Source organism: Nilaparvata lugens, chromosome 7, assembly GCF_014356525.2.
Source record: "Nilaparvata lugens isolate BPH chromosome 7, ASM1435652v1, whole genome shotgun sequence".
In the NCBI taxonomy this organism is placed as follows: Eukaryota; Metazoa; Arthropoda; class Insecta; order Hemiptera; family Delphacidae; genus Nilaparvata; species Nilaparvata lugens.
The window spans coordinates 35721828-35739734 of record NC_052510.1 but is presented as its reverse complement, the minus strand read 5'-3'; the positions used below and the strand labels follow the sequence as shown (position 1 = coordinate 35739734).

Below are 17907 nucleotides of genomic sequence, written 5' to 3'. Positions count from 1 at the left end.
ATTTTGTAATGATTATAACATCTGATTTGTTGAAAACCAAATAATGGAAACTTCCTTCATGAAAAAAGCATATGAACTTTGAAGGATCGTAGGGCTTATCTTTAAAGGATTTTCAGAACGAAAATAGGCCTATGACACTTGTCGGTATACAGGCCATTTTTGTGAAGAATTACAGCTTAATCAGACAGAAAGACAGACATCATCTCTTCTTATAGATAGATAGATAGATATATAGTTTTGTCAATGAAGGAGGCATAATGCAGTAGTAATGGATTCCCATTACTTACAAATATGTTTAGGAACCACCATCCAAGTACTGGAATGTATATCATATCAAACATACTATCAGGTGAACTTAATGCTCTTTCCAATTTAATAAGACTTGACCACCTTTGTTGACGAAACTTAATTGGAGGGTGGAAAGATGTGGGTTTCTTCATTTCACATGCTGAACTTAATAGATATAAAAGTTCATTTATTGACATAGAACATTTTCCAATGCATAGTGAACATCAAAAAAATTTAAAAGTTACAGAATTAATTAGCTTCAGAGAATCGAAAAAGGTTACATAGTTCGTTGATCAGAGTAATAACCTTCTTATATAATCAAGGAAGTTGATTTGAAAAATCGGCAACTTTATTTAAACATTCTTCCTTAAAAATATTTTTCACAGTGTTTTTCAAAAATACACCCGAAATGTTGCTAATGAAGTTGACTGAACATTTTATTTTACTTCTACGGGTACGTCCACAATGCACGCTGGTTTTCTGAGTCAGACAGTCGGCGCCGATAGAGGCAGACTCGGCCCGCTTACTTTCCCATGGTCAACGGAAGCGTCCATAGTGCACCAGCGCGCCGATTTCCTGCGAGCAGGCTGTCTGAGTCAGATTTTTACCGGAATGAATTTTTCATTCTGGTTTCAGATAACCTGCGAGTCGGACCGTTCGTGTTGTTATAAGTTGTAAGTTATAAGTTGTTAGTGATGGATATAGAAGAACTAATTTCATTAGTGCAGTTAAATCCACCGGTTTGGGATAAACGAATGAAAGAACATTCTAATGGGAACATAGTTGATGCTTGTTGGAGGAAAATCGCCTCACAAATGAAGATTGATGGTAAGTAGATGTGATAGATATTTAAAAATATTAAGTTATACCTATTTCGATTTATTTTAATTCAAAGTTTTTAAATGGCCGCCATTTATTTTTTCACTGCATCACTTTATATATTTTTTCTTAACTGGCCACAACACTTTAAAAGCTAACCTTATTAACCCAAAAATAAATAAATTCGTATGGCTTTTGTTGGTGGGGAGTTCCCTTTCGGGAATGTTCCACCGCCTGAATATATAATTTAAGCCGTCAATGGGCCTTACGACTGTCATACTTCAGCCGGGACCGACAGTTTAACGTGCCCATCCGATAACACGGGATTAACCCAAACAAGACCGGTAGATAACAAAGTTGTTTCTACGAAAATGAGCTATGATAGTATTGAAATTATACAAACACAGTATACAAAACTCAATACTTTTTCAGCTGTATTCCCAAGAATACAGGGTGTTTCTTTTTAAGTCGGCCACGATTATGATCTTAGTAACAAATGATTTTACAGCAAATTTTAAATAAGGAACTTCACCTTATTACTGCTTATTAAAATTTTGTTACTAAGGTAAATGCCCTTCCTTCATGACGTTTTTGAATTGTTCACTTAATTTAAGACTTTTTCTCCTAACCACACCTTTAGAGGCTATTGATTGGTAACACTGGAAATTCCAAAAATTCAGCACCTCGTTTGTTTTAAATGAGCAGTTTTAGGGGAAAAATATCAAGAGTAAAATGTCATAAAATTATGTAAACAATAATAAAAAATCACAAAAAAGAGGTGAATTCTTTTTTAATAAGCATAACAAATAAGGCAATGTTTCCCTTTTAAAGTTTAATGTCAAATAATTGTAAATCAGTTTCTAACAAAATACGTCTTTACAAGGATAATTCATATCATAAAAACAATCAGTTGCAATTGAAATTTTAATATATACATTTTATGTCAGTAGTTAATACACTTTTAACATTGATCGATTGAATGTGAACATGATTGATTGATTAAAGTTTTGCTAAAAAAGGCAGTTACATTGACACAAAAACCTTACACTTTTAATTGTGTTTGTAGATAAGCGGATATTTTTCAATAAATTTTGCAAACGTGTTTCTGATTTCCTTTGCGTTGTCCAATTGCCTGCCTTCCCTTTGACACACCAATGATTCCCCTAGGACCTCAACCTCTGTCATATGTCTTTGAAAGCCTTCTCGATCTATTATTGTGTTGTGAATAACGCATACACATTTAATCATCATTTCTGTCAACTCGACATCCGTATCTAGTACTTTTGAAAGTATTCTCCATTTTGCATACAGGATTCCGAACGCACACTCAACTGTTTTCTAGCTCTTGAATGTCTCTTATTGTAATTCCTTTTCGTGGGGTCCAAGTTCTTTCTCTTGTAAGGTGTCATTAAATGAGGCAGCAGCGGGTATGCTTCATCAGCCAACATCACAAAAGGAGCTTGGACATTTGTATTAGGCACCATTTTAGGTTCTGGAAATGTTATATCTTCAGATTCAATGAATTTGTGCAAGTTGGATGCAAGAAAAGTTCCACCATCACTTTGCTTTCCGTAACCTCCAACGTCAACAGTTATAAATTTGTAGGATGCATCCACTAAACCTTGCAGAACAATAAAAAAGAACTTTCTATAATTAAAGAACATTGCAGCCGAATTATCTGGACACTTTATTCTGATATGTTTGCCATCTAGACAACCAATCACATGTGGGAAGTTCCATATTTCAGCAAAATCATTAGCTATTTTACTAAAATCTTCTTCTGATGGTGTAGGCATATAAAGTGGTTGCAATTCATCCCATATTGCCGTAACTGTCTCCTTAACAATATTAGCAACTGTAGATTTTCCCATTCTAAAAGAGAATGCCAATCCTCGAAATGACATACCCGTTGACAAAAACCTGAAACAAATTCCTTATATCAATATAACAAACTGTAATTGGTTTCAGAACCTGTGCTTCGGAAGAAGTGGAAGTACCTGCGGGATCAATTTAGCGTAGAGTGCAGCAAAATAAAGCCGGCAAGATCGGGGGACACAGCCGAAAATAAAAGTGAACCTAAATGGCCTTACTTCAAAGCTATGGTTTTTTTGAAAGATGTAGTTAGACCTAGAGCATCTTCAAGCAACTTAAAAAAAGTACCTTCCGTCAACGAAGAAGAAAATTATCAACAAAATGAGGAAAACATTGTCCTTGATCATCAGGAAACTGAAGACACAGCCGGAACTGAAGTTCTCTAGCTGGGGAAGAACCGCTTACTGGTGACTTGGGGGACGTCCATTCTGCTGTTTCAAACGAGCCAAAGGAACTTTCAAGTCTGCCAAAAAAAAAGGAAGTGAGTGATGGGCAATTTACAGTACAACGAAAAGATATTGCAGCTGGAGCAACAGAAGATAGCTACAATACAAAATGCTCTTCAGAAGGAACCTGAAAATGATGATTTGATGTTTTTTAAAAGTCTGTTGCCGTTCATTTCAAAAATTGCCCCAGAAAAAAAGCTTAGATTTCGGAGCCGGATTCAGCAAATTGTAGATGAGTTTGCTTTTGGTGAACACTCACACCAATCTACCCCAGATCGCCCAGTATACAAGCAGCAGGCCATCTACAGCGAGCTCTTGTTATGACAGCAGGCCGCCATCTGTCAACAACAACTACCAACTATCAATGATGACATCCCCCCAAGGAACATTTCCGCAGAGTCAAGGGGAGTTCTCAGGAGGCACGAAATTCACAGAGTCATCAAACCTATATAATCCTAGTTATGAGCAATTCAACTAACACATTAAGCAAGTTCTGTGTATTTTTCTATTATTAGATTATTTAACAATTTAAAATGTTCAGTCTGATTTTAAAAGTAATGCAATTAAAATAATGTTTTTTTTCTAATTTCTCATTACAAAATAATAAATAATGTAACTGAGAAAAATTTGTTTCATTGCATACCTCAACGTGATATGCAGTCTCTCCTCTGGAAGAATAGGGGTTTTGTGGTACCGTAAACCGGGGTGAATTCGGACTACTGTGGCGAAGTTGGACAGAGCTACCCGCGTCTACTGATTTTGAATTTGGAGGCATTAGACACTCGATATAACCTCAAAAAGTGGTGACTCGAGAAGGCAGTAAGCTGTTGAATGTTGTTTACATGTTTTAAGAACCAACACACGTGATATTTCGAGTGAATAAATAGAAATTTGAAGTGCCAAAAATATTGATTTACATTTATATTGATCAAAACCTCCACAAATCATCGATATCAAAGTAAGTTGAAGCTTGCACTTATTTTTCTTCGATAATACATATTCTCAGCTACATAACCAAACTTTCACATTCTATGTTTTCGACTTTTTAGTATTTTTTATATAATAAATACTGAAAAGTCACACTTTTCAGGGGCGAATTCGGACATGCCAAGAATGGTTGTAAAATGGTGTTTAAAGTTTAAATGTCAAAACAAACGTAATTTTTCATTATTCTATGCATTGCGGTACAGATACGGTATCGTGACAAACTTTTTTTTGGGGGGGGGGGGCAAAATGTTTTATGAGTGAAGGGGTGTACAACATGCCAATATTGTGTAGTTTTTCATTATTTTATGTTTAGCTAATGCATTATTGTGTACCTACATTTTTATTACCTATTCTATGCATGTCGGTACAGAGGTGTACTGTGATCAACTTTTATTGTTGGGAGGGGGGGAGTAGAATAACTTTTTCTTGAAGGGGGTACAACATGCCAATATTGTGAACTTTTTCATTATTTTATGTTTAGATAAAATGAGTTACAGTGTAATGTTTCATTATTATTAGCTTAGTGGTACGGAGGCGTACCGTGACCTACTTTTTTAAAATGGGGGGGGGGGGCAAAAATATTTTTTGTGGAGTACAACATGTCAATATTGTGTAGTTTAGGCATTGACAAAATTCTTTTTTTTTAAGGGTTTTCAACATGACAAGGAAATATAAGCCAGTCCTTGGGCCAACTGGCCACAAGAAATATAGTGAAGAATCACTTCTAAAAGCTGTAAGAGAGGTGAAGACTGGATTACTAACGATACGTAAAGCTGCAGAGAAACATGGGGTCCCAAGGTCTACGCTATCAGATTATCTGAAAAGAAGCCATTCAGGACAAATGCATCGTAAACCGGGGGGACAACCTGTTTTGTCAAACAATGATGAACAATGTTTGATGGATGGACTCCTTGTATGTGCAGAGTGGGGTTACCCACTACACGCTGCAGACGTGAAAGATGTTGTGCAGTCTTTTCTGAACCGGGAGGGTAGGGTAGTGAAGCGTTTCAAAGACAATAGGCCTGGAGAGGATTGGACTTGGAATTTTTTAAAAAGACACCCCCAACTGACCAATAGGTTCGCGGAGAACATCAAGAGGTGCAGAGCAGCAGTTGATGCTGAGGCAGTAAAAAGCTATTTTGAACACTTAGACAAAACTCTTGAGCCTGAAGGAAGTGCTGCAATTCCACCTGAAAATTGGGTGAACTTCGATGAAACAAATTTTTCCGATGACCCCGGATCCAAAAAAGTAATTGTGCGTCGAGGCTGCCGCCGTCCAGAAAGAATAATGGACCACTCTAAAAGCTCCACTAGTGTTATGATGGCAGTAAATGGGAGGGGTGATCTACTGCCACCATTCACTGTGTACAAATCTCAATTTTTGTACCCCACCTGGATAGAGGGTGGTCTCCCAGGAATGAGATATGGATGTAGCAAGAGTGGGTGGTTTGACATGCGCCTGTTCGAGGAATGGTTCATCACGGTGGCCCTCGTCTATTTTCGTGACAAAGTGGGGAGAAAGTTGTTGATTGGTGACAACCTAGCCAGTCACTTCTCAGCTGAGGTTATAAGACTGTGTAAGCTGAATGGCATTGATTTTGTTTTCTTTCCGCCAAATTCTACCCACTTATTCCAGCCGTTGGATGTTGCAGTTTTCAGAAGCATGAAAGCTGCCTGGCGTAGCACATTAGGAGAGTGGAAGAAGAGGAACAGAGGTGCTGTGCAAAAATCTGTGTTCCCCAGACTTTTGCGTGAAGCTATAGAATCCATGGGGGACAAACTTCGAGCGAACATCATTGCTGGATTTAGGGCTACTGGTCTAATCACATTAGACAAAGAGGAGGTGCTCAAGAAGCTACCTAAGCAAGCAGATGATACTTCACCAAATTGGTGCGATGCTCTAAGAGAAAAGTTGGAGGAGACACGAAAAGGTGACACTCCTAAAAGTCGTGGGAAACGTGTGACTGTCCATCCAGGGCAGAGCATCACAACAACATGTTTGAATAATGACACCGACATAACGTCCTGCAAACTGTTATGGCTGAAGAGGAAGGAATCTTTGCATCTGAGTCTGAAGAAAGTGATGCTGGCACCTCCCATGAAGAGCTGGTCGACATCCCTGATGAGCACAAGGCTGAAGGTGACTTCGTCCTTGTTAAATTCGTGACACAAGAAGATAACCGGGACAAAGTTTATGTTGGAAGAATCGAAAACATCCTTGATACAGAGAACACCGAATATGAAATTCGATTTTTAAGAAAGAAGGATGGAAAAAAGGAGATTACTTTCAGTTTTCCTGATATCCCAGACATTGAAACTGTGTCACTGGATCAATCATAACAAAACTGAAACCCAAAAAACTGCGTAGAGAAAAGTTCATGTTCCCTGGACTAGAAGACTTTGTAAATATTAAGAATGTATACTAATATTATCTGATGTGTTCAATTCATTCCTTCATATTATCTGATTGTATTTTTGATTTTTTGCATTATTGATTTTGCATTATAGTAAATTTCAATAGTGAATTTTATGGATAAATGCTTCTAATTATTTTTAAAGGGTTTTCTATTTTTTTTTAAAACGAAAATATGTGTCCGAAATAGCCCCTAGTGTCATCAGAATTCGGAAATAAATGCAAAACAACCTGTGTCCGACTTCACCCCAACCCATGGGGTGAACCGGACACAATTTGGGATTTAAAAAAAAAAAAACGGGTTGGTGTACAAATATGAAAATGGGATAGAAAGCACCGGGAAGAACAGTAGATTTTATATTCCAAGTATGAAAATGATCATTTTAATATAAACCACTTAAATATTTAAAAAACCTGAAAAAGTGTCCGACTTCACCCCGGTTTACGGTAATTCGCCCAGTTTTTGGTAAGCTTGTGTTCGATTTTCGACAGAATAAAATAAAATGTGTTCGGGCTCATCCTGAAATATTCGAAAAATCTGTTCTCATCGGCCAGAAGCTGCGGAAAAAGATGTGAGTATTCCCCGTAAGTAGATCTTAACTTATTAATAGGATGCACTTCACTTCTCACAGGTCTTAACTTCGTCACCACATTGTCAGTAAGCAGCAGTAAAGCTGCTGTCTCTTCTCTTGTAAGATCCATGATACACTGATCACAAACGGGCAGGTGACGTTTCCAACCTGCCAACCTGCTTGCACTTTGGACACCTCCAAGTCAGATACACCAGAGTCAGATATTCGGCGCCGAAAATCTGAATCTGACTACCTGCTTAACCAGCGTGCATTGTGGACGTACCCTACTACTGTACTATGTCAAGTTTATTTATTAAGTTATTTACTTAATCTATTGTACCTAAGTATTTAGTATAATTTATAATTTTGTTTCTGTTTTTTTGTATAGTTAAATTTTCATTTTGTTTCATTTTATTTTAATGATGTAATGTGCTTTTTTGGCGAAATAAATTCAATTCAATTCAAAAAAAAGTTCAGATAAACACTCTAAATTTGTAATCTTCCCAATGTACTAACAATAAGAAAATTTGAATTGATAATCAATCTGTCTTATTCAGTAATTAATGGAGTAAATAAGAGTGTAATATAATAGCCCGCCGACTTGCCTTCACGGTCGACGAATCATGTGCCTTGACGCAAAAGTTTGGTCAATTGCGAAGAGTGCCAGGAATGCTAGTCGAAGTGGGAAATTTGAATCGATCTATCGGCGTGCCAGTTTTTGAGCTGTAGATCGTGACCTGTAGATCTCACCACACGATCGATAAAATGAAATATTGAATGATTTAGCTAAAAACTGACTAACATATATAATTTCTCTTCTGAACATTCAGTAATCAATCAAAATCTTTTAAGATACCACAATCTTTCCTAGACACTGATTGGGTTTCGATGTTTTTAGACAATTATTTCTATTTTTGTCAAATTTATTATATTCCAGTATTTTCAAGCTTGTTAAGCATTTCTGGGACAATTCTCTACTCTATGAATTTGATCTTGTCGGTGATATTTTTTCATAAGAAACATAATTATATTTCAATACCAGCAATAATTATAACTGCAGAATATTTTTTCAATGCGAGAGGTTTTAATAAAAGCAGCGAATAAAACAATCTCTCTCTAACACGAGTTTTCCCTTTATAATAGCCAATTTGATGAATCATTGATTTGAAACAGAGCCACCGTTCTGTATTATTATTGTTAATAATGGTATTATAACTCTTATTCAAAGAAATACAACAAGAGCATTCGAAATAGATATAGTCAACTCTTCATCTACCTTTTTTTCACACATCTCTTCCAACTTCCCTTCACCACCAACTCTCTTATCTAACTTATTTTAACTATCTATCTTAGTTCAACTATCCTCCAACTTATAGGAAATACTGATAAATTTTAGTGGATCACACTCCTCTTCCTTCTTCAATCTCTTTTTTTTCTTCTGTATTTTCCTTTCTTTTTCATACTCTCATTCTATTTTTTCTTAACTTTTTTGTTGAACTTCTTCATTATATCTTTTCTTTTTCTCAACTGCACTTTCACTTTCATCTTTCCAGTGGACTGTAAGTGAAAATTATATCCATGATAACCTTTTCCAACGATCATGAACGGTTTAAACTTGGCCGATTCAAGTAGATATAGAAAAATATTGTATTATCGAATGCTAATTGCATTTCATCTTCAGCCCGTTCATTCATTTTTCAAATTGTACTGTAAAAAATTAATTGAAGTTAGCTGTATCGTTGATATTATGAATAATTATGAACCAACGATCATGATGCTACAAAAATGATTACGCGACAGCTGCAACCCTAAACTCTAGACTAACAATGAGAAAGAAAGAAATGTACAACACTATTCATTCATTCATTTTGTATATGTCAACTAAGGACCACAGTAATTCACCATTAACCATTATCATAAACGCTATCATTATTATTATTTATGTTGGTCTCCTGCTTTCGCCTCCAATACTCTTTCATCCTTGCACTCTGAGCGATTCGTCTTTCTAACGACCAAGTTTCAATTCTGGGTTCTTCTGGGAAAACATCGAAATTAATGTGATTCCATAGCCCTACTCTGATTAGTAAATATGCCTCTGTTATATTTTAATTTCTGCATATCCTTCTTAGACTCTAAAAACCAGTTCAATTTGGATTTCCCACTTATTTTCTTGGGAGTTCATGGAAGTTATTTACAGTTCCATCACATGACAAATTAAAGAAAATGAGGATATTATTTTCCAAGAAATTTCTTTCTTTTTCTGGGTCATTGTAAACTGATGGTACAGAATAGCATTGTTCCTGACTTGCTATTTCTACCTGGAGAAGTGTCACCGAAACCCTTCTATTGTCTAGTTTTACTGCTCCTACACATCTCGTTTATTGTTAGATGTCTCGGGAATTCCCCAGGTTAGTTAGGCACATTTTCAATGTCTGAGTTGATGTACAGTACAAATACATGTCTACTCTATCTGGATCATGAATTTCAATTTCAAACAATGATGAATTTATCATTGATGAATATGAATTCTCATCTGAATTGATAAAAACATTTATAAACCCATTCTAAAAAACAGATTTTACATTCCCTATAATCGCAATGACGGTTGAACACTTTAAGACTATTGAAATTGAAATTCATGATCCAGATAGAGTAGACATGTATTTTTACTGTACATCAACTTAGACATTGGAAATGTGCCTAACTAACAGGATCAATGATTTATATCTGAGCTAATATCACGACGCCTCAGGTAACGTTTCTCTTTTTGAAATATGAGCAGAAATGGTGAACTTGAGTAGGTACTGCACAATACCAATACAAATGAATTTATTCTGCTTACTGACATCAATCTAATTATTATAGACTCAAAGAACTAGGAAGAACTGAGATGTATTTTAATGGTTAAGTGCAGTTGAATCTATCTAAAAATACTATCAATACCATTCCAACCTATTCCGCTTCATTAATTCCATACACTTACCTCTCATTATCATGCATCATCTTCATTGTTGATTGTTTATCATGCATTGTCTATTATGCATCATCTTCATCTTCATAGAATTCGTAGAATTCTTCTTAGAATCTCTTTTGGTGTCATAAAATTCGAAACAGAGTTTGTGGTAACTATAATCACAATCAAGAAGTTAGTCTTGACGCGGAGTTGATTTCTAACCATGGTAAGTTGGAACATTTTTTAAAACCTAGATTTCAATAGTGAAATCAATCTAAAAATTTACAAGCATTTGATCTGATTTCTTGTAATGATAATCTGTCAAATCCTTGCAGTGGAGAATTATTGAAAATTGATATTCAAAAACTTGAAAGTATTAATGGTTATGTCAGTTTAAATCAAGTTATTGATTTGTAACAGGATATTGATTTGTAGAATAAAATCCTACATCTATTATGTTAGGCTACATATTCATAATCTGTAGCACACAATCATCTGCACATTGGAAATTGTGAAAAGAGGAAGGAAGAGGGTGATGATGGAATAGTGGAGAGGAAAATGGAATTGAATCAAATTATGAAATTAAGGAAAACTTGGAGAACGGAATGAGAATGTACAAAAAATGAGGAGAGATGAGAAAGATGTGGAAATGGAAGGAAGTCAAGGTATGAATTTAGAAAGAAATATCGGCTAGTATTGGAAAAAGTGAAATTGATAAGAATAATTATAGAATAGAGAATATGTATGAGTTGATGCATACTCAACAGAGAGAAGAAAATTAATGGAAAAGCGATTCAAAGTACCCCCAACAGCCAAAGAAAGTCAGTCTTATGAAGCAGTGTTGCGTGTAATGCAGTGTTATGTTTTGTTCACTTTCGTTTCATCTTGATGTGTGTTTTGTTTATTTTATTTTACATGTTTTGTTTATGTTTGTAATCCTTTTCATATTCATTCATTTTATGGCTTGAGAGCAAGCCAATTTGTCAGAATGGCCGAGTATGAGATATGAGATTGTAGCGATGGTAATTCTATTTCGACGTATGATGTTATCAACATATGAAAGTTATCATGTGATTAATCTCATAAGTAACATCGTTAATGAAATAAATGAACAGTTTAGTTTTTACAAGGAAAGCTCAATGTATAGATCAAGAAAATGTAAATGTGTGAAATTAATAAAAGTTATTGATTTGTAACAGGATATTGATTTGTAGAATAATATCCTACATCTATTATGTACTGAGAATTTGACATCCAAGTATCAAAACGGTATTTACCAGTTTTTTATGAAGAAGCATCTAAGGTATATCTACAGTTGTAAAGTTGCAATACTTATCCATAATATGGAAGGAATAGGCTAATGGGATATAATATATTATTCAATTGCTGGTAAATCCATACTAATTAAATGATAATTCTTTTGGTGCTGTGTGCCATTCTGGAGAGCCTAGCGCAGGCGATAGTTGAGGCCTCTTTTTCAGGAGTCCTCTAAGGTCGCCTGTCGGGGCTGTACGAAAATTAGAGAGGCCTCAACTGTCGCCTAAGGCCAGTTTCACACGGCAGAGACCTCGCTCCTGGAATATCATATTACGGAAGATCATATTTCATATTTTGCAGCTCTCCTGTACTTTCACATGGGGATCTTACGAATAAGCCGACAGATCTAACAACTACGCCGAAAGTATGACTCATCACTTTTTCTCAAAGTCTAACTTGCTTAAAAATATAGATAGAAGATTTCTGATTTCGGATTTGAATTCAGCAACCCCAAATTCTTTAAAGCGTAAGTCCTATTTTCAAAAATACCCGAAAACAAGGGAGTTATAGCTGTTTTTAATATAGCTTTCCATTATCATATGATTATATAGTACGTACTAAGATAATAATACTCCTGCCTCACAAAGGGACAGGCAAAGGTTTTAAGAAGTCTTTGAACACCTGAGAAGTTTATACATAAACATTTTTAATTTTTTAAAGTTCTAGTTTTCCAAAAAAATATTGAACTTTGAAAAGATGAATCCAAATATGAAATCATAAATCATCTCCACTCTTCACCCAATAAAATAGGAGGAAAAGGAATGTTGTACAGTAAAATTCACTGAATTTCAATTGTCATTCAACAATCCAATTTATCAGTTTCAAATCGTTGAATATCACTTTAAATTCCCAGCAATTGTTGACTATTTCTTTTTACAGTCAGAAAAATCTATTATGAACATACAGTATCAACATTGTGCTGATCTAAATCGATCTATGGTAATAATAGGAATTGGAAGAATAGAAAATGTCATGGCATTCCAAGTAGTGATGACTGTGTATTAGAACTGCTGAGTTGATAATGCATACTGAAAAAAAGTCATGAATAGCTCAGACCAGCCTGGCGACTTTGATGCTTTTGAAACCGGAATCTTGTTTTATTTTTATTAAAGAATGATATGGAAAGCTTGATAGCTTGAATAGTGATCTGATATTTGTTACACGTTTTTATTCTAAGACATAATATGTCTTAGACTAATTTTTAATGTTTCTTCAATCGGCAGGAAAACTTTGGTTTTTCAAAGTTATCTTACTCCCTTATTTTGGGGTATTTTCAGAAATCAAGATAAATAACCTACCAAATTTCCTACACGAATACAGTGTAAGTTGTATTATAATAGCTACAGTACTTACGTACTGTATAGTTCAGTACCTGTTCGTTTTTACCGTATAATTATATGATAATAGAAAGCTTTATTAAAAACAGCCATAACTTCCTTGTTTTCGGATATTTTCGAAAACGGGACTTACGCTTTAAAGAATTTGGGGTCGCTGAATCCAAATCCGAAATCAGAAATCTTCTATCTATATTTTTAAGGAAGTTAGACTTTGAGAAAAAGTGATGAGTCATACTTTGAGCAAACGTCGGCGCGTAGTTGTTAGATCTTGCCTCTGTTTGCCTAGAGGGGAAAAGACGTGACAAAACGAGGTTCCTGGATAGGAGTCACCATGTGAAAGACACGATTTGACTCAATGTACTTCGACAAAAAAACGAGAACACTGTTCAGTGTTCAAGTTGCACGTCTCCTATCGTGTGAAAGTAGCCTAACACAGGCGACATTTGAGGCCTCTTTTTCAGGAGTCCTCTACCGTCGCAGGTCTCGACTGTCGGGGCTGTACAAAGATTAGAGAGGCCTCAACTGTCGACTAACGCAGGCGACATTTGAGGCCACTTCTCCAGGAGTCTTCTACCGTCGCTGGCCTCGAATGTTGCAGGTTTCGACTGTCACAGGACTCTTCTGTCGTTTGCCTTGTTTGACGTCGACCCATTCAAAACAGCTGTCCAATAATGTAAACAACGTTGTAATGTAACCTCTAAATTTGATGGTTGACTCCAAGCAATTTACAAATTATCTATATGAATTGCTAACCGCAGAAGGGACACTTGTCCAAAATTTTCATTTTTCGTTTTATTAGCTGAATGAAGTTTACATTGATAGATGTATCGTTTACTGTAGGAATGGAACTTCTACACATTTAATAAAGCCTTAATAGCAACATGTGATATTGACCACTTACTGCAGATAATTAAACGTTTCCAACAAAAAAAGGTAATTAAACTGAAGAGCATGTTTAAGTACCATATAAATAAATACAATTTTTATCTAATCACGAATATATGTATCCACTCACATATAAAATTGTGTGAAATAAACTTGTTTTTTCCAAGAAGATAATACTTTTATTTTGACTTATGATTGTTTACTGCTGCAAAAAGGTAACATGTCCAATTTTAAAGTTTCCAACAAAAAAAGTAATGAAACTGAAGAGCATGTTTAGGTACCATATAAATAAATACAATTTTTATCTAATCACGAATATATGAGTCGTGTAGTTTCAAAAATGCCTACATCCAAAAAATTCATAAATTTTGAGCTAAGACCAGTTTTGCGTAGCTGAGTACTTTATCTATGCACCCTGCATTAAGTTAGTTTCAAAAATATCCAGATCCAATGCTAAAACAAGCTGCAACACTGTGCTTTGGTTAGTTGCAAAAGCTAGAGAGTGGAGTCAGTTTCAAAAACAGCCACATCCTAGAAGACGGCGCTTGCGCACAGGCAACAGTCAGCTGATTGTAAAACTGTCACGTTTAGGGGTTATGTTTGGCAACTATTCATTGTGACTGTGATTATCGTTTGTGACTGTAATTATCGTTTTAACCCTTTTATTGGGATAATATTTTCCCACCTGTACTTGCAACATATAAAAGGCTATGACGGTAAAATTAATTGGGATATTAATTTCCCACTTCTCTCAGAAGCATTTTATAACATTGAAACATTCAAAATTGCCGCCACCAAGGCCCATACATCTCATAGTTGTCAGCTGTTCAACAGAAATAAACACAAGTGGGAAATTATTATTCCAACGTTTCTTCTGTTGCTGCATTTCAGTGTTTGAAATTGCAAGACCGAATTCAGATCTTCAGAAATTATTGATGAATGGCATATATCTCATAAATAATGGGTAAGTATCTTTTATGATATCTCTAAATAATGATATTTCTTAGTTATAATATCACTAAACTCTTGAGTACTTCAATATTTACTGTAGAAGTGAGCCGTTGCTCTAGAAATTTTTGAGGTTAGAATTTGAGTCTTGTTTTTGAGAACCGAATTTAAAAAAAATTCTATTGGAAAATGTAATTTTAGGTATTTATTATTTATTTTTTGTATTTCTTGATTCCCACACACTTTTTTCAGTTTACTTGAAACTGATTTGGCAAAGATGTTATTCAACAATGAATAAGTACGGTACCCTATGGATTACAATGACAAGCTGACTGAAAATCTCAATTCTTTTTTCACCTCACTTTACATACTTTTGAATTTTACTTGGACAATGTTATTATATGTTCCATATGTCTAATTCTTCAATCATTTGTAGTGTTTCTATTCCTGCTTACAGTTTGTCCGAAATTGTTTTGTAAAGGGTGTTATTGAACTCTAATTGTGGGTTTCACCAGCATTAGTCAAGAACAATGCTAAAGCATAGAGCCAGCTGTGCTTGATCTGGATCTTTCTCTTGACTTATGTTGGTGAAACAAACCATGAATATCTAGATTACAATGCCATAATATGGAGAATACAGATGTAGTTGGATATAGGCTTCTCTGGTTGGAGAAAGTAGGCTACTCTAGCACATAAGTTGATATGACATCTAAAGTAAGATTTTTGTATTAGTAGGTATAACAACCAACCAAAATACATGAGTTTTGAATATAGTAATGTAATAGATATTTTCTCAGAGCCAGTATCCTCTAATTCAATTTGTTCATAACATTCATTATGACTGTTTTTAATTTTATGTTGCAGATGAAACATTGGACGACCATGCAGTTGAGCATTATCTATGCAAGAAATCACAGATGAGCAAGCTTACTTGTCTGACTTCGGAGGAGATTCAGATGCAGAGGATGTTGCACCCACAGTAACCAACTCACAAAGCAGAATAACTAGCAGATCAAGATACTGTAAGTCAAATGATTCCTCAAGTTCATCTTTACTGGCTCCCTTGTTGGATGACTCAACAATTGAACCTCAAGCTTCGACTAGCAAATCAACCATCTCAGATGATTCAGAAGATATAGATGACACAGATTTAGACCCAGATTTTGTACCAGGAGAGCAACCCTGTCTAATAGATGCTGTCTGTGAGGATATTTGGGGGAATCATGATGATGATAATGATGATGATGATAATCATAATCATAATAATGATGCTGTTAATAATAATCAAACCGCTGATAATAGAAATGAAGATATTGTCTGGACTAAAGATGCTAGTCAACCAAGAAAAATTACAGATTTCAAATTCACCAGACCATTTGGCCCAACTTGTAATATAAATGTAGAAGATCCCCTATCAATTTTGAATTTATTTATTGATGATGATATTATCGACCATATAGTGAATGAATCAAACAAATATGCAGTACAAAGTGGCTCAAATTTAGAACTTACTAAAAAGGAGTTCCATGCTTCTCTAGGGATTCTTATTTTTATGGGGTTTCATCCATTACCCTGTATGAAACTCTATTGGTCATTGGATGAAAACTTTCATGTAGAAAGGATTGCTTGAATCATGCCACTGAAAAGATTTTTGAACATTTTATGTTATGTACACCTCAATGACAATGAGAAGATGAAGGTGAGCATGTAGTTGTAGCCCTCACCTCATCATTCATAAGGCCACTGTATATATTTTGACAATTTTTTTAGTTCACTAAGATTGATGGCTTTATTGAGTGACCGAGATTTGTTTGGATGTGGAACAATTAGGATCAACAGAAAAAATGAAGAGAGATGGGTGTAAAATCAGGGAAACATCTCCATTTTAGATCCCTTCTTGTGAATAAACTCATTGGTGATCATTGTACTAGGAAGAGAAGAGGATTTGCTCCTATGGATGGGAGAGCAAGAAAAAGGAACAATCCTCTAGGATGACTAACAATTGAAAATACTGTCAGGTTATCAAATGTTGGCAATCACCTTCCAGAAAAAATTCCAACTTATAGAAGGTGTGCCCATTGCTCCACAAAGGCAAAGGAGAAAAGAAGCATTAATTTATATGCCCCAGTCTTTCATCACTTGAAGGGTTAAACTTGAAGATAGTTTACTTTTATAGTGTTTAAGTGATTCTTTTTGACAAAATAATGGAGTGCTATCCCAGTATAAACAAGAAAAACCCTCGTGCTAAACTTAAAAAACAAAGGTAGGCCTATGTCTTTTAACTTATATTTGGTAGAACAATAACTGCTATGAACGGGTTTTATTGTTATTAGGTGGATGTAGGTTCCCCTAGGGTTCATCAGAAATGAAAAGAACTAAGTAGGGGTTTTTATTTTCAGATACTTCCCTGTCGGTCCACCTATTGTGATACAATGCAACCATGGGAAGAAGGGCAAAGCATACCGCTGTTCAGAAATCACTCCAAACATTCGAAAACGTTTTTACGAGCTATTTTATGATTCTTCAGTGAGGCCAAGCGAGATGAAAAATAAGCAGGATTTCTTTATTTTGAAACACATAGATGCCACAAAACCTATGCTCTCTAGAACCTAAACCTAAAACCTAATCATAGCTCTCTAGACTAATATTGCTCTATGTCTATGTTGTCAAGAGCTGCAAACAAAATTAGTCATAACCAAAAAGTTACAGAAAATGAGAAGTTGTATTGTGGAAAGTATTATTGTAACAGTCGTATATTTACTTGATTTGTTATAAAACAGATTGTTATTTCAAGTGGAGTGCAAGTTATTTTATTAACAATGCCGAGGTCATCCAGAATATTCAAAAAAAGGAAAGTTCATAAGCCTCTCCCTCTACCAGAAACACCAGCTAGGGAGCCACATGTGAACACTCAAAATAAAGTTGAAAGTTCTTCTGCTAAGAAACTGAAAGGCAATTTGAATTCTTATAGTGATCTAGTGACAAGTGAATGCCAATATTTAGATAGAGGGCTGAATTTTTTTGTGTATATTCCTTGAGTTAAAATACAACTTTAGACAAGAGATTTTTC

General features: G+C 35.2%; 1 protein-coding gene and 1 long non-coding RNA gene across 2 annotated transcripts; one reads left to right on the top strand and one right to left on the bottom strand.

Moving 5' to 3' along the window:
• Positions 1-1880: 1880 nt before the first annotated feature.
• LOC120352391 (protein ALP1-like) lies at positions 1881-4061 on the bottom strand. The gene is given in 2 exon segments (XM_039432635.1): positions 1881-2444; positions 2447-4061. Coding segments are annotated over 2 exon segments (852 nt in total). The 5' UTR covers positions 3012-4061; the 3' UTR covers positions 1881-2157.
• A 10653-nt stretch (positions 4062-14714) lies between these two features.
• LOC120352392 lies at positions 14715-17697 on the top strand. The gene is made up of 3 exons (XR_005571819.1): positions 14715-14853; positions 15702-15859; positions 17237-17697. It is a non-coding gene; the product is annotated as an uncharacterized LOC120352392 (long non-coding RNA).
• The last annotated feature ends 210 nt before the right edge of the window (positions 17698-17907 follow it).